We start from the raw sequence: 27,875 nt of genomic DNA on the forward strand, positions 1-27,875 counted from the left end.
GTAGCTAGGCCAATACGGAAGTTACACACTATACTGAACAATCGCTCAGTTCTTTCAGCATTCGCAACACAAATTAATGATCTGGTATACAACATTTCTTGCTGTGATTGCGACTCGTCTTATCGGGGTTCAACCCGATTTTCTCTTAATATTCGTGTAAATCAGCATGAAGCCTCAGTTCAGCAGCGTCAGAATTAGCCTTTCATGCCATTAACGAAAAACATACTTTTTTATTTAACGAAGCCAAAATACTTAACGTTCAACGTAATTATACGCGACTATTAATTGCAGAAACCGTTGAAATGAAATTACACGAGAATTCTGTTAATGTTCGGCGGCCATATTTGATCTCCGATGCGTGGACCTTTACACGCATGCGCAAAGACAAATAATCTCTATTTAAGTATCAGGTTTAACCCGATTCGGTAATTTTCATTCCTGTGATCACTACATATGGTCGAAAAGCGTTGTCAGCTTCAGGAAGGAAAATCGTTTTGAATATTTTCGTTAGATTCTTTTAATTGCGTTAATTTGATTTTTAATTGTTTTAAATTGATTTGAATTGTGTTAAATTGATTATTTAATTATTTATATTTTACTCTAATGTACCGGTAAGTTGTCGATTTTTTCGTTTTTTCCGTTTTAATTTCTGGAGGGTATCATAGGGAAGTGTTCTACGCACTACAATGAGGTATACTCCTCTTATTATTTTACTAATATTACTATCAACGTAGAACATATTGAGCTCTGATTCATACTATCTAATTACAGTAAGAAATAATTAAAATTGAACACAATTAAAAATCAATTTAATGCAAAAAAAATTAATTTAACAAAAAGATTGCAAAACGATTTTTAAAATCTTTTTGTTAGATTAATTTTTTACTTAATTTTTTATTTGCATTAAATTGATTTTTAATTGTGTTCAATTTTAATCATTTCTTACTGTAATGTAAGATTTTCGATTTTTTATTGTTTCATTTTAATTTCTGGAGAGTATCATACGGAAGTGTTCTACGTATCATATTGATGTAAACTTCTCTTATTCTTTTTACAACTATTGGTATCAACGTAGAACGTATTGAGCATTATAGCTCTGGTTCATACTACAGAAATCTTTCATGCGGAACAGCTTTACTGAAATCTATATATATGATGTCAAAATTATTTCTTGCAACCAGTTCTTTTGTTAGTGCATCATAGTATCTAATCACATTGGTCAGACAAGATCCCCCCTTAACATATCCCTGCTGTCATTTTTGTCTAACTGCATTCCTATCAAGTTAATCATGCAATATCTCTTTAACCACTGCTTTCATTATTTTCTTTGAAACAGAAGTCAAGCTTACAGGTCTGTAATTCCTCACTTCACCTTTTGTGAACTCGAAATATATTTGTACATATCCAATCCATAAAAATCTCCCCGAATCTACGGATTTCCTCATAATTATGGCTAAAGTTTTACTTACGTGTTTTACTGCTTCTTTTAATATAATTAGATAGCCCCAGTTGTCTTATTTACTTTTAGTCTCTCAACAATTTTTATTTCAGTTTCCTCTCAGTTAACACAAATTCAGTTCTCAGTTAAAAGTCAGTATGGTTCTGGTATACCTATCCCTAAACACGTCTTCACATGTGAATATAGATGCAAAATATTTATTCTGTTTGTCAGCAACTTGAACAGGATCATTAACAGCATTTGTCATTAATTAACAGCATTAATTTGTCAGCAACTTGAACAGGATCATAGTTATGAAATTCATATCTAGCGGACCAATGTGGTTCATTGCTTTCCTTCTAGTGTTAACATAAGAAACAATTATTTGCTATTTCTCATAATCTGCCTTAGCCCATTTAACCTCTTTTTCGACTTGATTGCAGACTACTTTATATTTACTGTATGTTTCTGTGTTCCCTGATAATTTATAATCATCCAATGCATGTATTTCTCTGTCACTAGTCTCATCAATTCATCCATTTGGGCCTAACTTTGAACAATACTGCTTAGTAGCACTTCTATGATTACTTCCATGAATGCTTCTCATTTAGAATTTGCAGTTGGTAACATCATCAGTTGATCCCAAAACTGTAAGTCTATTGTAGTCACCTTTATGAAAGCAAAATCCCTTCCCTTTATCCATGATAATAGTTATATCTTTAGGTAAATCCCACATCAATATATTATGATCACTTCTAGATAGTGGTTCCTTTGTTTCTGGAGCTACTTTATCTATTTTTATTTGTTTAGCTTTATAAATTAGATTATGAAAAAACTCTGACCAGTTCACTTCAAATTCACTAATAAACAGACTAACCAATTGAATGACTGACTAACAGTCTAAGCTCACTAGAGCCTTTGTATAGATATGATACAGAAGTACCAAAATTTCTAGAGACATACAAACTGATAGTTGAGTAAAGCTGAGTTAAGAGTCTTCATTCTTTATGGTGTTTTTATTGACGATTTCACAGATTAGACACAGAAAAAGTCAAAATACTGACTGATATTTATCCAATTCCTAGAATTAGAAATCTGTTATCTGTCAATTTCTTTAAAAATATAATGCCTGTTCAATGTTACAAAGAAATCACACAGGAATTATTGTACTGGATAAAAGTGCACTGCAGTTAGCCAATATAATATACAGTATTATAATGCACCACTGCAGCAACTTAATTACTTACTTTAGAGGATACATCTTCAACCCTTTATCCATTCCTGGGCAGTAAGATAGGAAGGCAGCTAAAGCTGTTTCAAACACCAATCCAAAGTTAAGGGCATGATTCCTAAATTAACAAATTTTGAAGAATATATGAATTTTCATGACTGCTTCTATGATATGTAGACTGGGCAAAATGTAAACTAGCAATCCAGGAAACAATGGTTATTCACTAAAACATTTTGAAATATGTTTCAATCTTCAATGTGCAATGGTATATTTTTTGGTAAATAATTTCTATAACAAATCACACATGTTCAATTTTTCTCCTTATGTGTTCTGTTCTCTAACTTACAATTTTGCAGATCAAAAATGCACGTGACTGGGAATTAAAAAAAAAAATAAAAATAAGTGGTATATAAAAAATAATTTTGTAGATAACTGTATATAATTTTTTTGATATTTCTTTCCAAATTTTTCTGAAAATTAAGTAGTACGTTTTTCCTAAAAAAATACAATATTTGCCTGCAAATTGATCTCACAATAGAATTAATGTTCACCTAAAATTAAAATAAGTGCAGGAGAATATTAATAAAACAAAAATAGAGAACACAATATGGAAAAAAAAGTGAAAATAGTGAATTATTAATAAAATTAATGTTTCACAGTAAAATTAACAATACAAAAATTCATCACTTGAGTGTAAATCCTTTTTCCTTTAAAAGCAATTCTAGCCCAAGTAATTCCCTACAAATCACATTCAAGATAAATTTATTGTAGCTATATGATTCAAATATACTATCTATATACTATTTACTATATACAATTAAATTTAGAGATTTAAGGGTATCATTAAATGTGCACTATTATACTGAACATGGTTCATTATATGGTTCATTGTGGCAGCCTATGTTTTCTTGCTAATTCCACATTATGCTCTTTCTTTGTTCCTTTCAGCACTTCTGAATTGCTTGGCATGCTTTTGTACATATTGAGCAAGAATAAATCGAACGTAGTGCAATCAAATCAAGTGCTCTGGCAGGAAAGAGAAACCACCTATAAAATTGTAGGTGGCATAACATGTGGTTTTTTTATGATTTGGGGAATGTGGTAGCTGTGAGGTTCACCTTGTAGCTACTATAATTGCCACATGACAATGTACACTATTGTGAGTACACATGTCAGTACACTATTTGTGAATGCAACTAAGGGATCATGATCCACACAAACATAATTATGAGCATTACCACATACGAACAAACTGAAAATAACTTGTACTTCATTAGTGCTGTGATGAGATGAATGTCCTGTGTCCATTCTACTTCTGAATTTATCCATCAAGGTTTCTAGGTTGATTTTTTTTATGATATCCTTGTGGGTGTTGATAATGGTCACATTGCATTGTTCAGTGGAAGTTATCAGTATGGTTAAAAACTATTTTGATAAGTTTTTCATAGAGTTGACCAGATTTCCAAAATTTATGGACTGACAATTTTTTTTTTTTTTTAAAATACAGAAGCATACGTATGTGTCACCTTAACCTCTCTCTCTTTTTATCCAAATCTCCTTTATAAGCTGGTTTCACTTTTGTATCATGAGTATTGATTATCTTGTTGCTTTGTGTCTCACTCAACTTATGAATTTATCCATTGAGGTTTTTAGACCGATATTTTTTACACCATCCCTCTGTGGATGTTGATAATAGTTGCATTACTCAGCCTTTGCTGTGTTGCTATTGTTGTAAATAATTTTTCAGTGAAAAAGCAGTACCTGTTGATTCAAAATATATTTTTCAATAATGTCTTTTAGAGTTAAGAATTCAAGAGAGACAATCATTTTCTCATATTCAGGGAGCATTCTTCTAATGCAATAATAAGTTCATTATTACTGCATGAAAGAAAAGTTCACTGACCTATGTTTTTACATCCTTCTGTAACTGTTAGTGACATAACTTCAATTATTTTATTAAAATTTTTTGCTGAAATGATAAAATTTTCTTTTTTAGAGAAGTATTTACAACTTCAGATATTTCATTTAAAAATATCTGAAATATATAAATGATCAATGAAAATAAAAATGAAAAGAGCTCATGTAAACTATGAGCCATCATGTAAACCATCTACGATGTTGTTGTTGTTATTTGGATTTTAGGAGCATTAGCAACTAGGGCCATATTGTTCCGGGAATATACGGTGGTCATTCCCTGACCTTCCCGCATCCTCCGTATTTGGTGGTGATGGGCTCGAACCCAGGTCTAATCAAGAAGCGTGTGCTACACATTGCTGCTCCTTCCCACCTGGCTACGGAGGCGCCACCATCTATGAGCTTTTATTCCTCCATCAAATTCTGTGTCAGAAATTTCTTTCATGAATTACAAGAGAGAGATAGAGTTATAGTTGGCTTTCATTTAATTAAAGAATGATGACAAAAATCACTTTGTGACACAGAATGGATGCAGATTTACTTTTCTCTCGTGATGCATCTGTTTTTGGAGAGTTACAGAGAAATATAATACATTTTTTTTTCTTTATGTTAAACATGCTGTTGTAACTAGGAAGATTTAATCACACATTGAAGTATTAAACTTGTATGATGAGTGAGAATCTATACAGGCAAAGCCCTAGGCTTCCTTTTTACTTCAGAAAATTTAGCTTGAACCCCAGTAAAAAGCCCTGCCACAGCTGCAGCACCATCAGAACACTGGCCTCGGCAGGCTGAGATGTTCAAATCAAACCTTGATAGAATATCTTGTATCAAGTAGAACACAGTTTGTTAGAAATACTGAAAAAAGCTTATAGTTTTGTCAACCATAATTGCATAATATGCATTGTTTTTTTATTTTCTGAACTATTTTTCAAGAGAATGACGAAACATTATGTCAATTATCTTGTTAGTAATATCATGAGACAATTTTTTTGTGTGAAAAAATCACTATATAAAAATGTTCTTTGCTCCTGCTCTCATATCACAGCATTCTAGATTTGCTTGTGTCATCAGAGCTCTTTTATAGCCAATCCTTGAATGCACAGGTCCCAAAGAGAAGAAAACATTTCTAAGAGTGCAATTTTACATTCTAAAATGAGCAATAAAACAATAAGTGAACAACATTGAAAATGCAGCAAATTCCTGCCATCTTTTATGGCTGAACTTAGTAGGGTGTGATTCTGCTCCTAATGTACCAAGCAAACACAAAAATAAAATGAAACAAAATAATAAAATAAAGAAGACAAAACAAAGCAATCCTCATCTCCAGCAGCAGCATGAATAATACACGATGCCCAGTCCAAGGAGACACATACCCACATCCACCAAACAACGACCACCACTTTTTTGGAAATTAGTATTTTAGCAAATGATGCAAGAAAGCAACAAGCTTATACAGCATCAGCCAAAAAAAAAAAAAAAAAATCTTATTTCACCTATCCATCCCCTGTAATAATTGGACTAGTTCTTTGAATTAATTCAAACTATCCACTTCCACAACAATGGATGGAAGCTTGTTCCAGTAATCAACCACTTGTTGGCTGAAAGAAAACTTCTGGACATCTATTCTACAATCATCTTTCCTCAATTTGAATTTATCCCCTCATACACATAATCTGAGCAAGAGGAAGAATCTCATTAGTGATGCATAAACACCTCAATCAGATCACCTCACAGGTGCCTAATCTTCAGATGCTACAATTTGCAGAACTGAAGCCTTTCTTGGTAAGAGCAGCCCTTTGTTCCCCTCACCAGTCTTGTTGCCCTTCTCTGTACCCATTCTAGCAGCTCTATATCCTTCCTAAAATGAGACTTCCAGCCATGTATGCAGTACTCAAGATGTGGCCTGACCACTGCTTCATACAATGGGATAATCACCTCCTTATTCCTGCTATCAAAATTTCTATATATATATATATATATATATATATCATTAATAAAACTCCCATGAGTTGTCCTTTTTTTTTTTTTGTAGTAGTAGTAGTTGTTGGTGCATCGGCTTCTGTGGCCATAATGCACCTCCCAAGGTTTTTGCAGTACTTTGGTCCAAGCCAGAGGCGGGATTCGAACCCGCGACCTTTGGGTTGCTAGGTAGGGACTTTACCCACCCGGCTAGCCCGGTTGGCATGAGTTGTCCTGGCAGCCTGTCTGCCAGGACAGCTCATGGAAGTTTTGAAAAATGTATAATGGTTCTTTCAAATGCATAATATATGCAACTGTAAAGACTGAAATGTTTTAAGGGCTTTAGCCTCAGACTGCGAGAGATTTAGACAATGTACAAGTTAGTGCAAACGCATCATATTAGTATGCAGCTAAACTCTGAATTAGCACAAATATGCAAAGGTGGCATCATTTAAGTTATATCTCATATTGTGAACACCTTCACAACGAGTTGCCATGATATTGCACTACTTCGAATAAGTAGCGCTTCACCAAAGGAGAAGACTGTTGTTACTTATTCTCAGTGGATACCACCACCCAGACGGCACTGTTTCAGGGCTATTTTGTATATGTGTGGGATAATAACTCGACTATCCACTTGTCCCTATTAGATTTAGAAAAGCAAAAAAGTAGAGGAAAATAAATTGTGTAGAAGAATGAAAAGGACAGTAACTCCTTCATCTCACACCACTCAAACTCCTTGAATAGGCAACGCTTCCCCAGTGGGGAAGACTGTTGCTACCTATTCTTGGAAACTCTGGACATCATCAGACTTCCCCATTTCAGGGCTATTTTGTATATGTGTGGGATAATAACTCGACTATCCACGTGTCCCTATTAGACTTAGAAAAGCAAAAAAGGTAGAGGGAAAGTAATAGTAGGAGTGCAAGAGGAAAAGAAACAGTGTAGAAGAATGAAAGGGACAGTAACTCCAACTCACACCACTCAAAACCTCATAAACTCCGCGAATAGGTAACGCTTCTCCAGTGGAGAAGGCTGTTGTTACCTATTCTTGGAAACATCTGGACATCATCAGGCTCCCTCTGGTGCTGTTTCAGGTCTATTTGGCCCTTCTTCGGTGGGTGGGTAGGTACCCAAGTGATGCAACGATGACAAAACAGTTATGAAGTATAACTCCACAATATGAGAGATGCCTGATGGTGTATAATATAAATTAAGACTGAAATGTGTTAAGGGCTTTAGCCTCAGGCTGTGAGAGATTGACAATGTACAAGTTAGTGCAAGTTTATATTATACACCATCAGGCATCTCTCACATTGTGGAGTTATACTTCATAACTGTTTTGTCATCATTGCCTCACTAGGGTACCTACCCACCCACCAAAGAAGGACCAAATAGCCTGTGAAACAGTCACCAGGGGGAGCCTGATGATGTCTGGAGTTTCCAAGAATATGTAACAACAGTCTTCCCCACTGGGAAAGCATTGCCTATTTGAGGAGTTTGAGTTTTTGAGTGGTATGAGTTGAAGCAGTTACTGTCCCTTTCATTCTTCTACACCGTTTCTTTTCCTCTTCCACTCCTACTATTACTTTCCATCTACTTTTTTGCTTTTCTAAGTCTAATACGGACAAGTGGATAGTAGAGTTATTATCCCACACATACAAAATAGCCCTGAAACGGTGCCGTCTGGGTGGTGATATCCGCTGAGAATAAGTAACAACAGTCTTCTCCTTCGGGTGAAGCGTTTACTTATTCAAAGTAGTGCAATATCATGGCAACTCATTGTGAAGGTATTCACAATATGATATATAACTTAAACGATGCCGCCTTTGCATATTTGTGCTAATTCAGAGTATTATATTAGCTGCATACTAATATGATACAGTTGCATATAGACAACTTGTACGTTGTCTATATGCAACTGTATAATATAATTATGCAATTTGTTTATTTTGATTTTTTTCATGTTAACTTTCATGTTAACTTATCAGCATTTAAGTTAGATCTGTCGACTGACTGTGTTTATGCTAAATTTGCATTTTGGCTTGTTATTTTTGCTTATTCAACCTATATAGGGCAGCAGCCATGGTACCTCTTTTACTTCTGAAGTCTGAGTTCTATTCACTATTTATTATCTGGTTGGATCATATAGGGACATGACATCCATTGGCACTCTGTTGGATAGCAGTCAATGCCTGAAATACAGTTCTTTTTAGAGTTGACAAATGCTGGCATCCTCTTGAAGAAGTGGTGCTTATTAGTTATTTTCATCTATTATTCATTTATAATATCTATTATTTCAGCTATTATTCAAAGTGGTGCTTATTCTTTGATGGGATTCATTACCATGTCAGTCCCCATAGTAAAGTGTATAATCTTGCATTTGTCTATTTCTTTGTTATATCATGCAAGTGACTGGAATCATTTGTATCTGCTTTAACATTAATTTTCATCTTCATCCTACGTTTTCTATGGCAGGATTTTCATCCTACTTTTCTAAGTTTCTCTAAAGTTATCTTCTGCTTAGCAAAAGAACTGCACAAGAAAGCAGTTTCAAACTTTGTTGAAAATGTTATCAACTTCGATTTATAAGATTCTTTGCAAAATTTACAGAAAGTTTTATCACTATCTCATCATAAATAGACTAGGCATACTTCTTTTTTTGTCCCAGTGTGCTTGGAATTGGCAGCCGATTTTGACAATTTTTGACCATGTTTCATGCCCTGTGCAGAATCCTACACAGTTTTCACACAGACCTGTTGTCATTCTTTGTGTAGAATGGCTCACTGTTGATTTGAGCCAGAAGAAGATAAGAATGTAGACGAGTACTGTTCTGAAATCAGATCCTGTCTACTTTTCCATTGTTGAAAAAATTTCATTTTCTTCCATTTATCCATCGTGTATGGACAATGCAACTATTGAAACCAATAAGCAAAACAAAACAGTAAGTACCTATGTAAAATTGCAGGTGCAGTTAAGTAGGCATTAGTATTAGCTCTTATCAGTTGGTGTCTTTGAGTCCACTCCAATATGGTTCAACTGATGTGTAAATAAATAAACTTAATAAAATAACAAGATAAAAAAGTATTTTTGGTGTATGCAAGAATATTTTTATGACATATGACTAGAATATTTTTTATGAATATTTAATGAACATTTTAATGAATATTTTATGAATATTTAATGAACATTTTAATGAATATTTTAAGAATATTTTTTATGACTTTCTTCTCATCAATTAAGATTTAAGATTCAACTATTTATTTTTCAACGCTTGATTAGTGCTAATTTTTTTTTTTTTTTTTTTTTGGGAGGGAAGGAACAGTCACTCCAAATTGTTTTTCCACCCAATAAAAATACTGGGTGGGCAGACAATTCAAATCTCCTCCCAAAGTTCCAGCACCACTGCATGAAATTAGTCTTTCACTATACTTTTGGCAGAATACACAATTTGCATGGGAGCTGCTGCTTTTTTGACTGACTTCAATAAGAAGCAAATGCCATTGAATAAATCATTTCCAATTTGTGCAGTAGTGGTCTACCTTTCACACTTATATTATGTATATCATGAAATTGGAAAGATATTATTAAATATTAAAATAATAATAATTATTATAGAAGAACTCAAATACCTACCCACCCACCAAAGAAGGGCCAAATAGCCCTGAAACAGTGCCGTCTGGGTGGTGGTATCCACTGAGAATAAGTAATAACAGTCTTCTCCTCCGGGTGAAGCATTACTTATTCGAAGTAGTGCAATGTCATGGCAACTCATTGTGAAGGTATTCACAATATGAGATGTAACAAACGATGCCACTATTGCAAATTTGCTAATCTTATTTAGCTGTGTATAAATTATGTAATTGCACTAAAATACACATAGTCTAATCTCTTTTGCAGCTTGAGGCTTTAAGCCCTAATGCATTAGAGTTTTAACTTATATCATACACCATCAGGCATCTCTCATATTGTGAAGATATACTTCACAACTGTTTTGCCATCATTACATCACTTGGGTACCTACCCACCCACCGAAGAAGAGCCAAATAGCCCTGAAACGGCACCAGGGGGAGCCTGATAATGTCCGGAGTTTCCAAGAATAGGTAACAACAGCCTTCTCCACCGGGGAAGCGTTGCCTATTCGAGGAGTTTTTGTGTGGTGTGAGTTGAAGGAGTTACTGTCCCTTTCATTCTTCTACACCGTTTCTTTTCCACTCCTACTATTACTTTCCTAAGTCTAATAGGGACAAGTTGTTGCCTCTTGAAATCAAAGCTCAGCTCTTGTAATTTCTTGTTTCGCAACTCTCCTTGAAGTTTATCGTAAGTTGAAGCATGTTTTGTCGTATAATGCCATTTCAAATTATATTCTTTCAACACAGAAACTGCTTCCTTACATATAAGGCAGGTACATTGGTTATTGTCCCTTATAAAAAAATAATTAATAGACCAAAGTTCATTGAAGACACAACATTTGGAATCAATTTTTCTTTTCCTTGACATCTTGATTCGCTAAAATTAAAATTAAATAAAATTAAAAATAATATGCATTTATAAAAATAGCACTAATAAATTGTTGCGCATGATAATCGGTGCAGCGGCCCGATGACAACGGTCTGAATGAGAATAGCTGACCAGGAGAAAGATTAATACGCGTGCTCATCTTTACATTGCAAACTGTAAAGAATGCATTGCATACAATTATTTCACTAATACTTACTTGATTAATATTTAGATTAGTGTTTAGCAATTGTTTTAACAGTCGCTTATTTTAACTTTACTATTTCACTTTTTGACAACTCGTGTTCACCGGAAATACTCGAGGCTATAAACTTATAGCCTTGGGCACTCGCACCGTTGGGATTTCTGACATCGCAAGAAACACTGCTGTCAAGTGGAAGTGCACAGAGTTGCAACAATGTTACAAAATTAATATTTGAACGCATTTACATTATATTTTGATTAAAAATATCCTTATATACGATATGTAGCAACCAAAAAAGATTTCTATAGAATAAATTTCACGAGGCGGATGAAATAGTCTTTCGGGCTGGATGAAATCATCTGGCGGGCTGGATCTGGCCCATGGGCCGTAGGTTGGGGACCCTTGATGTACATAGTAGTATACACAGAATTGAAGATATGGTAGTTAATGTATATGAAAGTGGGTAACAATCTGGATTTATACGAATCTGATTTGAGCTCGTGACCACCAAATACGGAGGATGCGGAAAGGTCAGGGAATGACCACCGCATATACCTGGAGCAATATGGCCTTCTAAAACCAAATAACAATAACTTATATGAATCTGCTTTTTTATAGGGTGAATAGCCAGTGAGAAGAGTATTGGTGTGCTCCAAAAGGCTACAGACCTGTTGTCAACCCATTAATGAGGTCAATCCAGTACATTGAAGAATAGAGACTGGGAGGACAGAAAAGAAAGAGTGGAGGAACAAAATTAAATTATTAAAAAAAAAAAAAAAAAGTTAGGTTGAGAATAACTGTTGATATAATGGACAAATCCAAGAAGATTTTCTAAAATGATGCCTGTTTGATTTATGGGAATCCTGCTTTGTTCACAGGTAAAAACTTCTGATTTTAGCAAATGTTAAGCAATGAGAAAGGAATTTGTTTAGTAAAAAAATATTTTTAGTTTCCCATATTTATAAAATTGTCGTAGTGCAAGTTTTTTTTTTTATATAAGATTAATTGTGTACGTTACCATTGAAAATAAATTATTTCTAGGTGAATTGGCAGACTTCGCATTTCATTTACGATTAATAGTCGTGAATCATGAAGATCATTCACGATTATTTGAATTATCAGTTAGGTTACGTAAAACATCATGGGTAGCAGTTGGTAGAATCGCCCTCCTCCCAACACCGGGTGGAAAAGACCCGAGTTCGAGTCCCGTCGATCACTTGAAGAATTTTATGGGCCTTTTTCACAACGTGGCTGAGTTATTCGATCTCAGGAGAGGGTAGCATGGTTTTTAATCTCGAAAACTCTGGTTTTTCGTCCAGCAAACAGAAAATCGAACTCAGAACACGCAATTTACAGACAGTATACGGAGCAATATGGCCTTAGTCGCTGATGCTCCTAAAACCCAACAACAACATAATACATCATGACAAGAAGCAACCTGGTCATCCAACAAGGTTTTTCGAGAAATAATCTTTTTCTTAATATTTATTGGATTCGCAGATAGATTTTTAGTAAGTTCATTGAAGAGAATATCGGCTAACATTTTGCGTTATTTCCATTATCCTTAATTTCAGCGTCAAGAATCCTTGTCACTGAAATAAGTAAGCAACCTTGAAGTGGAGATAAGATAAGAGATCTTCGGAAGGACCTGTATCTAAAGAAACACTTTCTTTCTAACCAGTAAGATAAATGTTTGAAATTCTGGTCAGGTGACAGAATATCTGATTCACAATTTAAGTATTGCACAATGCGCATACTCTGTTCTAACAATAACTTTCAGCACTGATCACGACCCGAGAAAACATTCCAGATTTTTTTTATTATCTCACTTATTCATTGAGTCGAATTTCGATTAGTAACTTAGGCTGCTGGACGGAAATGTCCAGGACGAGGGGGAGGTGTACAACTCAGAAGTTCTTGTGAACCGCATTAAAAGTTCGCAGCCGTACTGGTGTGCATGCAGCAGCCTAGTGGTTTTACTGAGAGAAATATATTAAATATTTTCATATATATACCCTTCAGCAAAAATATGCAATCTCAGGACCATCAACATTTATGAAAGTTCGTATGTCATATATTTTATTTAAATCTTATAAGTATTAGTATACCTCAGTTAAGTATAACTGAGGTATACTAAAATTTAAATATTTAAATTGAGGTATATTTAAATCTTATAAGTATTAGTATACCTCAGTTAAGTATAACCATCCATCATTTTCATACGGGTTTAACGCTGTTAACCTCTGAAAGCTGCCAACATTTGGGCGGGGTGCCAGTTTGACATGCCTAGTCTAGGATTTCACTCTAATTCGCAGTCAAAATACACTGATGCAATATGGTACGAGCTGCTTTATCCAGATATTTTTCTGAGAGCCTCAGATTTCCTCATTGCGGTATGGAGTGATTTATACACTGAATCACTCGAAAGGTGGATTTTGGTCTCTAACCACTGCTGATTTGTTATTCGTGGACGGAAAAGTCATTCGTTAAATGGAATCGGATACTATCGGATTTTTTTTTTTTCCCCTCTCACATTCCTCTTATAAAAATTATTTCGGGAATTGTGGCAATCGCTTTGTTCATAGCGAATGTCATTGTTTTAAGGAGGGATTCTACAATTTCCCAAATTCTGCCGAATGGATCCATGCAATTATAGATGGACGTATGCAATGTTACGTACATGCTTGATTGTTGAAAATGAGTTAGTTTATTAACTAGCGCTCCATTTAGGAAAATGTTGCTCTTTTTAAACCCTGATGACCTCGGAACTCCCTTTAAGACATTTGTCGTATTATTTTTGGTCAAGATTTCTTATTTTCCATATTCTTGGTCAATCAAGAAAAAAATTTATCCTCTTTAAATAGCATATCAGCGGTTCTTAGACCTTTTTGTGTTTGTCGAACAGTAAAGAAAAGCCAACAGATTTAGGGGTAGAATTTTTTTCAGCCTGGACTGTACTTGTTAACAGGAGAGATTGCTTCTACAGGGATGGGATACACTTAAATAGAAAGGGTGCAAGAATTTTTGCTGATGCTGTCGAGGCAGAGTTAGGTGGGTCAGAAAACTGCTAGATTGGGGGGATACAAGGATTAATAGATTAACAGTAGCCACTGGCAGAGGTGGAAGTGATTCTTGCACTGCTTCTATTGAAATAAGCAGAAGCCTGAAAAACAAGATGCAGGATATTTCAGAGACTGCTGGGAGTCATTGCGGTACAAGTAAACACATGGGTTCTGTTAGGGTAGCCAAGAATAGAAACAGGTGCATGTATACCTGCGTGTACACCAATGCTAGGAGTTTGGTAAATAAATTTGATGAATTTGAGGTATTGCTCAAAACATCAAAGGCAGATATTGTTGGGATGTCAGAGACGTGGTGTCACACAGATATAAAGAATGCGGAACTGGAATTTGGGGAATACAATGTGTATAGAAAGGATAGACAGGACAGGAGGGGAGGAGAGGTTATGCTATTAGTTAAGAAACACAAAGTCCAAGGAAGTGAAGCCAGTCGACATCGATGGACAGGGCAGTGTCGAGTCAGTTTGGTGTGACATAAGCATAGGGAAATCAAAATTGAGAGTAGTAGTGTGCTATAGGCCTAATGACTCTGATGAGTATAATAAGATACTGTACAGTGAAATAGAGTGGGCCAGTAAATCAGAGAGTCTTATAATGGGGGATTTTTATTTCCCAGATATTGACTGCAATTTGTGGGTTGGTCACTCGCACACTAGCAAGGCTTTTGTGGATTTATTGGATGATTGTTTTCTACATCAGCATGTTCGTGAGGCAACAAGAGGGAGCAATACTCTTGATCTGATTATCAGTAGTGATTCTTCATGCATTAAGAATCTGCAGATAAATGAACCACTAGGTGGCAGTGATCACAGTGTGTTGAAGTGGGATTTACTCAAGGAGGTAACTACCATCAGAGGTAAAGGGAAAGGTTTTTGTTTTCGTAAAGGCGACTATGATGGTCTGAGACAGTATTTAAATTCTATACAGTGGGACCAACTGATAATGTTACCAACAGCAAATTCAAAATGGGAAGCATTCAAAGAACTTATCTTGGAAGCTACTAGACTTTACATACCAACTAAGAAATATTGTTCAAGGTTTGGCCTAAATGGTTGTCAGATGAACTAATGAGACATGTGGCAGAGAAGAAAAATGCATGGGATACATACAAATTAATGGGTGACATGGAAGCCTATGATAGATATAAGTTGATCTGTAACCAAGTCACAAAGGAGATTAGGCAGGCAAAGGCAGACTACGAAAAATCCTTGGCAAAGGATGCAAAGAAAAACAGAAAAGAGTTCTTTACCTATTTAAACTCAAGAAGGAAAGGGATGAATCAGATTGGTCCACTGGATATTGATGGTTCAACAGTTGAGGATCCGGCTCAGGTGGCTAACAATCTAAACGAGTATTTTGCATCTACATTCACGCATGAGGAGTTATTCAGGAAGGAGAATGATGTAGGTAAAGTAAACATTGGCAGTGAGCTGGATGATTTTGTAATAACTGTAGAGTTATTAGAAAGTAAAGACCAATAGATTGACAGTAGCCACTGGCAGAGGTGAAAGAGATTCTTGCACTGCTTCTATTAGAATGAGCAGAAGCCTGAAAAACAAGATGCATGGTATTTCAGAGACTGCTGGGAGCCATTGTGGTACAAGTAAACACATGGGTTGTGTTAGGGTAGCTAAGAATAGAAACAGGTGCAGGTATACTTGCGTGTACACCAATGCTAGGAGTTTAGTAAATAAATTTGATGAATTTGAGGTATTGCTCAAAACATCGAAGGCAGGTATTGTTGGGATATCAGAGACGTGGTGTCACACAGATATAAGGGATGCGGAACTGCAATTTGGGGAGTACAACGTCTACAGAAAGGATAGACAGGATAGGAAGGGGGGAGGTGTTATGCTATTAGTTAAGAAACACATAAAAACCAAGGAGGTGAAGCCAGTCGACATCGCTGGACAGTGCAGTGTGGAGTCAGTTTGGTGTGACAAAAGCATTGGGAGATCAAAATTGAGAGTAGGAGTGTGCTATAGGCCTAATGACTCTGATGAGTATAATAAGGAACTGTACAGGGAAATAGAGTGGGCCAGTAAATCAGAGTGTCTTATAATGGGAGATTTTAATTTCCCAGATATTGACTGGAATTTGGGGGCTGGATACTCACACACTAGCAGGGCTTTTGTGGATTTATTGGATGATTGTTTTCTACATCAGCATGTTCGGGAGGCAACTAGAGGGAGTAATACTCTTGATTTGATTATCAGCAGTGATTCTTCATGCATCAAGAATCTGCAGATAAATGAACCACTAGGTGGCAGTGATCACAGTATGCTGAAGTGGGATTTACTCAAAGAGGTAACTACCATTAGGGGTAAAGGGAAGGGTTATTGCTTCCGTAAAGGCGACTACGATGGACTGAGACAGTATTTAAATTCTATACAGTGGGACCAACTGATGATGTTACCAACAGCAAATTCAAAATGGGAAGCATTCAAAGAACTTATCTTGGAAGCTACTAGGCTTTACATACCAACTAAGAAATATTGTTCAAGGTTTAGGCCAAAATGGATGTCAGATGAACTAATGAGGCATATGGCAGAGAAGAAAAAGGCATGGGATACTTACAAATTAACACATGACACAGAAGCCTATGATAGATACAAGTTGATATGCAACCAAGTTACAAAGGAGGTTAGGCAGGCGAAGGCAGATTACGAGAAATCCTTGGCAAGGGATGCAAAGAAAAACAGCAAAGAGTTCTTTACTTATGTAAACTCTAGAAGGAAAGGGATGAATCAGAGTGGTCCACTTGATATTGATGGGTCAAGTGTTGATGATCCTGCTCAGGTGGCTAACAAACTAAATGAATATTTTGCATCGACATTCACACATGAGGAGTTATTCAGCGAGGGGAATGCCAGAGGTGTATTCAACTCTAGCAGTAAGTTACAGAATCTTGAAATAACTGGGAGTAAAGTGGAGGAGAAACTGTTGAAGATAAACACAAGAAAGGCACCCGGGGTGGATGGGATCTATCCAGTTATATTAAGGGAGGCAGCAAAGGAAGTAAGCAAACCCTTAGCCATAATTATGAGAGCTTCCTTGGACTCAGGGGAGGTACCCATAGACTGGAAATGTGCAAATGTGACCCCAATTCATAAAGGAGGATCAAAGGCTGACACAAGTAATTATAGACCTGTGAGCTTGACTTCTGTTCCAGGAAAATTAATGGAGGCACTGGTTAAAGACGCACTGCAGGATCATTTAGACAAGACTTCAGTTATAGCTCAGACACAGCATGGTTTTGTTAAGGGGAAGTCTTGCCTGACCAACTTGATTGGATACTATGATGCAGTCACAAAAGAACTGGATGCAGGGAATAACTTTGATATTATATAGTTGGATCTTAGAAAGGCTTTTGATACTGTTGCACATGGAAGACTGCTACACAAATTGGAGCAGTGTGACATTGGAGGCAAATTGCTGCTATGGATAAAGGGGTGGTTGAGGGGGAGAAGACAGAGAGTGGTAATCAATAGACACTGCTCATCGAGGACTGATGTTATTAGTGGAGTCCCTCAGGGCTCAGTGTTGGGTCCATTATTGTTTTCTGTATTTATAAATGATATTGATGATGGTATATCGGGATTAATGTCCAAATTTGCAGACGATACAAAGGTTGGCAGGGTTGTCAAGGACACTACTGACACTATGCTTCTGCAACAGGATCTGGAGGGGTTGAGCAGATGGGCTGAGAGGTGGCAAATGAAGTTTAACATTGACAAATGTAAAGTACTACACATGGGAAACAGCAACCCCAGAGCAACGTATCAACTCTATGGTACAACACTGACAGTGGTAGAGAATGAAAGGGACTTGGGGGTGATTGTGCAGGCAGATATGAAGTTCTCTGAGCAGTGCAGACGGGCTGCAAGAGTAGCTCATGGAGTATTGTCAATGATATACAGGAATTTTTCCAGCAGGGATAAGGAGGTGATTATTCCATTGTATAAGGCGATGGTCAGGCCACACCTAGAGTACTGTATACAGGTCTGGAGGCCTCATTTCACGAAGGATGTAGAGCTGCTGGAACGAGTACAGAGAAGGGCAACAAGATTAGTGAATGGAACAAAGGGGTGCTCTTATGAAGAAAGGCTTAAGTTTTGCAAATTACAGTGTCTGGAGACTAGGCACCAGCGAGGTGATCTGATAGAGGTGTATAAAGCCTTGAATGGTTTAAGCATGCTCAATGCTGATGGGATTCTACCTCTAGCTCAGAATAATCACTTGAGAGGGCATAAATTCAAATTGAGGAAAGACAGATGTAGGATAGACGTGCGGAAATTTGCCTTTAGCCAGCGGGTGGTTGGTTGGTGGAACAGACTTCCATCCCTTGTGGTGGAGGTTGATAGCCTAAATAAGTTTAAGGCTCAGCTGGACAGGTATTTTGAACGAACAGAGGGGTGAAGTGGAAGTGGTTTTTTTTTTTTGGCTGATGCTGCATAAGCTTGCTTTCTTGCATCAAATGCCTCTACTAATGCTAATGCTAATGCTAACTGAGAGGAAAGTGGAGGAGAGATTGTAGAGGATAAACATAAAAAAGGCACCTGGGGTGGATGGGATCTATCCAGTTATATTAAAGGAGGCAGCAAAGGAAGTAAGCAAACCCCTAGCCATAATTATTAGAGCTTCTTTGGACTCAGGGGAGGTACCCATAGACTGGAGATGTGCAAATGTAACCCCAATTCACAAAGGAGGATCAAAGGCTGACACAAGTAATTATAGATCTGTTAGTTAACTTCTGTTCCAGGTAAATTAATGGAGGCACTGGTTAAAGAAGCACTGCAGGATCATCTAGACAAGAATTCAGTTATAGCTCAGACGCAGCATGGTTTTGTTAAGGGCAGGTCTTGCCTGACCAATTTGATTGGATACTATGATGTAGTCACAAAAGAACTAGATGCAGGGAATAACTTTGATATTATATATTTGGATCTTAGAAAGGCTTTTGAGACTGTTGCACATGGAAGACTGCTGCACAAATTGGAGCATTGTGGCATTGGAGGCAAATTGCTGCTATGGATAAGGGGATGGTTGAGTGGCAGAAGACAGAGAGTGGTAATCAATGGACACTGCTCAACTTGGACTAATGTTATTAGTGGAGTTCCTCAGGGTTCAGTGTTGGGTCCGTTGTTGTTTTCGGTGTTTATGAATGATATTGATGATTTGATATCAAGTTTAATGTCCAAGTTTGCAGATGATACAAAGGTTGGCAGGGTTGTTAAGGACACCACTGATGCTATGCTGCTGCAACAGGATCTGGAAAGGTTGAACAGATGGGCTGAGAGGTGGCAAATGAAATTTAACATTGACAAATGTAAAGTACTACATATGGGAAACAGTAACCCCAGAGCAACGTATCAACTCTGCGGTACTACACTGACAGTGGTGGAGAATGAAAAGGACCTGGGGGTAATTTTCCAGGCAGATATGAAGTTCTCTGAGCAGTGCAGACGAGCTGCAAGAGTAGCCCATGGTGTCTTGTCAATGATATACAGGAATTTTTCTAGCAGGGATAAGGAGGTGATTATTCCCTTGTATAAGGCAATGGTTAGGCCACATCTTGAGTACTGTATACAGGTCTGGAGGCCTCATTTCAAGAAGGATGTAGAGCTGCTGGAACGGGTACAGAGAAGGGCAACAAGATTAGTGAATGGAACAAAGGGTTGCTCTTACGAAGAAAGGCTTAAGTTTTGCAAATTACAGAGTCTGGAGACTAGGCACCGGCGAGGTGATCTGATAGAGGTGTATAAGGCTTTGAATAGTTTGAGCATGCTCAATGCCAATGGGATTCTTCATCTTGCTCAGAATAATCAGCTCAGAGGGCATAAATTCAAATTGAGGAAGGACGGATGTCGGATAGATGTGCGGAAATTTGCCTTTGGCCAGCGGGTGGTTGGTTGGTGGAACCGACTTCCATCACTTGTTGTTGAAGTTGATAGCCTAAACAAATTTAAGGCTCAACTGGACAGGTATTTCGAGCGAACGGAGGGGGGAAATGGGAGTGGTGTTTTTTTTTTTTTTTTTTTGGCTGATGCTGAATAAGCTTGCTTTCTTGCATCAAATGCCTCTATTAATGCTAATGCTAATAACTCTGCATCTCATTAGGCTGCCTACCAGATGCTATGACAACCCCTTCCAGGAAATAAGTTGATTGTTTCCACCCGACTTTTGTCTTCAGGACAGCACTGTTTTTCCGATGTCACTAACATCACCAAGACTTTTACATCATAATGTGGACTGTTTTCAACTTAATTAATCATGTAGCGAGTTTCATCAAAAAAATTCTGATGTCAATGGTTTTTCTGCATACTGATGCTTTTCACTAGTCATAATCCTCATCTATGCTTGCAAGGCAAGTAAATCCCATGCTTGCAAGGCAAGTAAAAAAAAAACGAAATATTTGATATGAATTGTGAATACATAGAAAAATTAAATGTACCCTCAATAAATTCAAATTTATAGAATAAATAAAAAGTGCACAGTTTGGGAGGTTATATATGTGCAAAAATTTTAGATTTTAGATTGCACGGCGAGTTTTGCTACCTGCACAATTTTTTTTTTACAAAGCTTCAAAAATAGGAAAGAAGAGCAGATTTTGAAAATTTATTTAGGTTTTTTACATGATTGAAGATTTCATTGAAGGAGAAATACATTTCACCATAATAACATAAATCCCACAGAATTCCAGCTGTCAGAATTATTGAAAATGCAATAAGATTGAGTTTACTACCTGTTTATAATTAGATTACACTAACAGAAAAGCCCAATAAACCCAAAAGTGCAAATTGTTTTTATTGTTTTATGGTCATGACCTACAGATATGTGCTTTAGAAAAATATCACAAAGGCATTCAAAACTGACTCTTATAACCAAACATAGCAATAAACAGTGCTGTGTTTGTCTGGTTATTTTTGAAACAACTTCCTCATTCAGGAAACCCCTTCATCAGTTATTCTATGTTAGCTGTTCAGACAGAATCTTTTTTCTGGTTCACGAAACGTAAAGTATTTTAATCTGTAAGCACCGCTTTTGCTGATTTAACATTTCTTGTCTATATAAATTGTGTGTTTAATTAGTGCCTAAAAGGAAGGGAGGAGGGATTATGCTATTAGTTAAAAAACACATAAAATCCAAGGAAGTGAAGCCAGTCGACATCGCTGGACAGTGCAGTGTCGAGTCAGTTTGGTGTGACATAAGCACTGGGAGATCAAAATTGAGAGTAGGAGTGTGCTATAGGCCTAATGACGCTGATGAGTATAATAAGAAACTGTACAGGGAAATAGAGTGGGCCAGTAAATCAGAGAGTCTCATAATGGTTTTAATTTCCCAGATATTGACTGGAATTTGTGGGTTGGTCACTCACACACTAGCAAGGCTTTTGTGGATTTATTGGATGATTGTTTTCTAAATCAGCATGTTCGGGAGGCAACTAGAGGGAGCAATACTCTTGATTTGATTATCAGTAGTGATTCTTCATGCATTAAGAATCTGCAGAAAAAGGAACCACTAAGTGGAAGTAATGATCACAGTGTGCTGAAGTGGGATTTACTCAAAGAGGTAACTACCATTATGGGTAAAGGGAAGGGTTTTTGCTTTCGTAAAGGCAACTATGATGGTCTGAGACAGTATTTAAATTCTATACAGTGGGACCAACTGATGATGTTACCAACAGCAAATTCAAAATGGGAAGCATTCAAAGAACTTATTTTGGAAGCTACTAGGCTTTACATACCAACTAAAAAATATTGTTCAAGGTTCAGGCCTAAATGGATGTCAGATGAACTAATGAGACATATGGCAGAGAAGAAAAATGCATGGGATACATATAAATTAACATGTGACACAAGCCTATGATAGATATAAGTTGATCTGTAACCAAGTTACAAAGGAGGTTAGGCAGGCAAAGGCAGATTACGAGAAATCTTTGGCAAGGGATGCAAAGAAAAACAGCAAAGAGTTCTTTACTTATGTAAACTCTAGAAGGAAGGGGATGAATCAGATTGGTCCACTTGATATCAATGGTTCAACTGTTCATGATCCTGCTCAGGTAGCTAACAAACTAAATCAATATTTTGCATCTACATTCACACATGAGGAGTTATTCAGGAAGGGGAATGCCATAGATGAAGTAAACACTGGCAGTGAGCTAGATGATCTTGTAATAATTGAGATTAAAGTGGAGGAGAAATTGTTGAATATAAATACAAGAAAGGCACCTGGAGTGAATGGGATCTATCCAGTTATATTAAAGGAGGCAGCAAAGGAAGTAAGCAATCAGTTAGCCATAATTATGAGAGCTTCCTTGGACTCAGGGGAGGTACCCACAGACTGGAGACATGCAAATGTAACCCCAATTCACAAAGGAGGATCAAAGGCTGACACAAGTAATTATAGACTTGTGAGTTTAACTTCTGTTCCAGGAAAATTAATGGAAGCACTGGTTAAAGAAGCACTGCAGGATCATCTTGACAAGAATTCAGTTATAGCACAAACACAGCATGGTTTTGTTAAGGGAAGGGTCTTGCCTGACCAATTTGATTGGATACTATAATGTAGTCACAAAAGAATTGGATGCAGGGAATAACTTTGATATTATATATTTGGATCTTAGAAAGGCTTTTGATATTGTTGCACATGGAAGACTGCTGCACAAATTGAAGAAGTGTGGCATTGGTGGCAATTTGTTGCTATGGATAAAGGGATGGTTGAGTGGCAGAAGACAGAGAGTGGTAATTAATGGACACTGCTCATCGTGGACTAATGTTATTAGTGGAGTCCCTCAGGCTTCAGTGTTGGGTCCATTGTTGTTTTCTGTATTTATAAATGATATTGATGATGGTATATCAAGCTTAATGTCCAAGTTTGCAGACGATACAAAGGTTGGCAGGGTTGTTAAGGACACTACTGATGCTATGCTGCTGCAACAGGATCTGGAAAGGTTGAGCAGATGGATGGCAAATGAAGTTTAACATTGACAAATGTAAAGTACTACATATGGGAAACAGCAACCCCAGAGCAAAGTATCAACTCTGTGGTACTACACTGACAGTGGTAGAGAATGAAAAGGACCTGGGGGTAATTGTGCAGGCAGATATGAAGTTCTCTGAGCAGTGCAGACGGGCTGCAAGAATAGCTCATGGTGTCTTATCAATGATATATAGGAATTTTTCTAGCAGGGATAGGGAGGTGATTATTGCCTTGTATAAGGCAATGGTCAGGCCGCACCTTGAGTACTGTATACAGGTCTGGAGGCCTCATTTCAAGAAGCATGTAGAGCTGCTGGAATGAGTACAAAGAAGGGCAACAAGGTTAGTGAACGGAACGAAGGGTTGCTCTTATGAAGAAAGGCTTAAGTTTTGCAAATTACTGTGTCTGGAGACTAGGCACCGGCGAGGTGATCTAATAGAGGTGTACAAAGCCTTGAATGGTTTGAGCATGCTCTATGCTGATGGGATACTGCCTCTTGCTCAGAATAATCACCTGAGAGGGCATAAATTCAAATTGAGGAAAGACAGATGTAGGATAGATGTGCAGAAATTTGCCTTTAGCCAGTGGGTAGTTGGTTGGTGGAACAGACTTCCATCCCTTGTTGTGGAAGTTGATAGCCTAAATAAATTTAAGGCTCAGCTGGACAGGTATTTCAGAAGAATGGAGGGGTGAAGTGGAAGGGTTTTTTTTTTTGGCTGATGCTGCATAAGCTTGCTTTCTTGCATTATATGCCTCTACTAATGCTAATGGCAAGTAATTATAGACCTGTGAGTTTAACTTCTGTTCAAGGAAAATTAATGGAGGCACTGGTTAAAGAAGCACTGCAGAATCATCTAGACAAGAATTCAGTTATAGCTCAGACACAGCATGGTTTTGTTAAGGGAAAGTCTTGCCTGACCAATTTGATTGGATACTATGATGCAGTCACAAAAGAACTTTGATGCAGGGAATAACTTTGATATTATATATTTGGATCTTAGAAAGGTGTTTGATACTGTTGCACATGGAAGACTGCCCAAATTGGAGTAGTGTGGCATTGGAGGCAAATTGCTGCTACGGATAAAGGGATGGTTGAGGGGGGGAGAAAACAGAGAGTGGTAATCAATGGACACTGCTCATTGTGGACTAATGTTATTAGTGGAGTTCCTCAAGGTTCAGTTTTGGGTCAATTGTTGTTTGCTGTATTTATAAATGATATTGATGATGGTATATCAAGCTTAATGTCCAAGTTTGCAGACGATACAAAGGTTGGCATGGGTGTTATGGACACTACTGATGCTATGCTGCTGCAACAGGATCTGGAAGGGTTGAGCAGATGGGCTGAGAGGTGGCAAATGAGGTTTAACATTGACAAATGTAAAGTACTACGTATGGGAAACAGTAACCCCAGAGCAATGTATCAACTCTGTGGTACTACACTGACAGTGGTAGAGAATGAAAAGGACCTGGGGGTAATTGTGCAGGCAGATATGAAGTTCTCTCAGCAGTGCAGATGGGCTGCAAAAGTAGCTCATGGTGTCTTGTCAATGATATACAGAAATTTTTCTAGCAGGGATAAGGAGGTGATTATTCCCTTGTATAAGGCAATGGTCAGGCCACACCTTGAGTACTGTATACAGGTCTGAGGCCTCATTTTAGGAAAGATGTAGAGCTGCTGGAACGAGTACAGAGAAGGGCAACAAGATTGGTGATTGGAACAAAGGGTTGGTGTTACCAAGAAAGGCTTAAGTTCTGCAAATTGTATCTTCTGGAGACTAGGCATCTGCGAAGTGATCTAATTTGTATACGGCCTTGAATGGATTGAGCAAGCTCAATGCTAATGGGATTCTTCCTCTCGCTCAGATTACTCACCTGAGAGGATATAAATTCAAATTGGGAAAGACAATTGTTGAATAGATGTGCGGAAATTCACTTTGGTGTATAGTTAGAACAACCTTCCATCTGTTGTAGTGGAGGTCAGCAACTTAAATAAGTTCAAGCCAGAACTAGACAAACATTTGGAGTGAATAGATGGGCAAAATGGGAAGAGGTTTTTTTTTTTTTTTTGGCTGATGTTGTTGTTGTTGTTGTTATTTGGTTTTCAGGAGCATTAGCAACTAAGACCATATTGCTCCGGGATATGCGGTGGTCATTCCCTGACCTTTCCGCATCCTCCGTATTTGGTGTTGACGGGCTCGAACCCCAGTCTAATCAAGAAGCGTGTGCTACGCACTGCTGCTCCTTTTGGCTGATGCTATATAATAGGGGCGACCAGCTAGACGACCTTTGGGAGCCACAATAGTGGAAGGCATATTGGTAAGAGCTATATAATAAAATGCACAAATATGTCACCATGAGCCAATGGCGCCTTCTGTTGTTCATAGCATCTCTATGACAAACACTTTACATGTGTGGTTCAATCAGTTTTTTTTCCGTTAATTTGTTAAAATGTGTGAAGCTTATTAGTTTCTTTTTAAGTGAGATCCTTCAAAGTTTTATGCTGTCTGTAAAATTTAAATATGAAGACAAGAATAGGGGATTTAAGGCAGAGATACCGATACTTATTAAAAATAAGTATCGGTCTGTTTTGACTGATGAGCATTTAAATGAGCTTGTACGTACTGCCCTAACAAGTCATCAACCAAACCTTAAGCAGTTAACTGCTAAGATGAACAACACCTGTAAAGCATTGACAAGAAAATCTAACATGTAAATATCTTCTGTGAAGTATTGTGTCAGAATTAGTATTTTCTGAAATTTGTTATCTCTTTTATGTTTTTGAAATAAAAACTTTGTAACAAGAAATATGTTTAAGTAAAAAATAAAATTATTTTTAAACTTTAATCAGTGTTATATATAAAATATTGATGTAAATAAATATATCAGCATGACAGCCACACCATAAGCCTGCACGAACCGCATGCAACTCACGAGCCATGCTATGGCCACTCCTGCTTTATATAAGTTTGCTTTCTTGCATCATATGCCTCTACTAATGCTAATGCTAAATATAATGTACTTTCAGTATTGCAGTTTTTTAAATAAATTGGATTTTAGACTTTAAAACTCATATTTGTAACAGTTGTGGCCATCAGAATCCGGTCACCACACTCTAGTTTGGCTTTCAGATGGAAACAATAACATGTACTAATTCAATTATCTAAACAGCTAGATAAGAACCTACTCCAAAAGCTAAGTTTGTGCCTGTTAAAAAGGAATTGGGCATTGTGTTTTAAGACAGTTTATCACTTGTTCTTTATGATTTAAGAAATAGAGACAATGGAATTAGAAGAGTAGTTGTTAATGCAGAGACTATCCTTACCTTCGTGGATGGGGAAATTGCAATCTCCTAACTACCTGATAATTTACCTACCATATTACTGTTATTTAATAATCCTAAGCTATAATTATTGTGCTACTTGCAATAAAATTAGTATGAATGGTTATCAGAAGTCACCATTAGGATTGCAAACCACTGCACTAAAATACTATGGATAAGAAAATTCAGCATGCCTTAAAAATCAATAACAAAGTATTTTAACTTACTTCATTCCCTGGTGTACAACAGAGTTGCGACGTGTTTTGCAAATGATGATATCAGCCCACTGGACTATCACAATGGAAACAAAGAAGGCTGTATGACAGGTATATTCTAATATCTTACGGTCATGGTAGGTCTGAAATTACAAAGAGCACATATCTGAGCAAATTTAATAACCATTCCACTTGTATAATACAAATGTATAATAGTAATAATTAAAAATGTATTGCCCCAAAAGACAGTAATTCCACAATGAGGGACTACAAAAGTAACAAAGGAAAATATAAAACAACATTTCAAAATTTGATGCCCTCTACGAATCATATATTTTTTATGCATTTTTTTTTTTTTTGGATTTAAAAAAAAAGCATCAAAGTTGATATATCTATTACAAATATCAATGCAGTTGTTAATGCAGCAGTGGTCATATCCCTCTTATAATAAAAGTGGTCATGCTATGCTTGATAGATACATGAATTACTTTAAATGTTTTTTTTAGTTTATGATGTGAAAACATCTTTGGCGGCACATATTTTGTTTTTGGACTGAAACAAAATCAATTGGTAACAAAAATGTCATACGGAAATGACACAAATGACATCCCTTCCTAAAAGATGCTAATACAGTCACTCACTAATGTTGATCTGGTAGATCTTTATAATAAAAGTGGTCATGCTATGCTTGATAGATACATGAATTACTTTAAATTTTTTTTTTAGTTTATGATGTGAAAACATCTTTGGCGGCACCTATTTTGTTTTTGGACTGAAACAAAATCAATTGGTAACAAAAATGTCATACGGAAATGACACAAATGACATCCCTTCCTAAAAGATGCTAATACAGTCACTCACTAATGTTGATCTGGTAGAGTAAGAAGCAGGCGTGAGCCCAATCTGACAAATCAATCTACTTACTCTACCGAATCAATGATACTGATTGCATTAACATCATTTAGAAAGTGACATAATTTGGGTCACTTCCATTTCACATTTTCGTCAAAGGTAGTAGTAGTAGTAGTGGCA

General features: G+C 36.9%; 1 protein-coding gene across 2 annotated transcripts in view; it reads right to left on the reverse strand.

The window, feature by feature from the left end:
• LOC150074993 (sodium/potassium-transporting ATPase subunit alpha-like) overlaps positions 1-27,875 on the reverse strand; it is a 632,142-nt gene that overhangs the window by 16,516 nt on the left and 587,751 nt on the right. For both annotated transcript variants that reach the window (XM_090388637.1, XM_090388636.1), the window contains exons 19-20: positions 26,856-26,986; positions 2,686-2,787 (exon numbers count right to left, since the gene is read on the reverse strand). In XM_090388637.1, coding sequence (XP_090244763.1) covers positions 2,686-2,787; positions 26,856-26,986 — 233 coding nt within the window. The remainder of the gene's footprint in view (positions 1-2,685; positions 2,788-26,855; positions 26,987-27,875) is intronic.

Source organism: Mastigoproctus giganteus, chromosome 14 (assembly GCF_048544385.1).
Source record: "Mastigoproctus giganteus isolate SK-2022 chromosome 14, ASM4854438v1, whole genome shotgun sequence".
In the NCBI taxonomy this organism is placed as follows: domain Eukaryota; kingdom Metazoa; phylum Arthropoda; class Arachnida; order Uropygi; family Thelyphonidae; genus Mastigoproctus; species Mastigoproctus giganteus.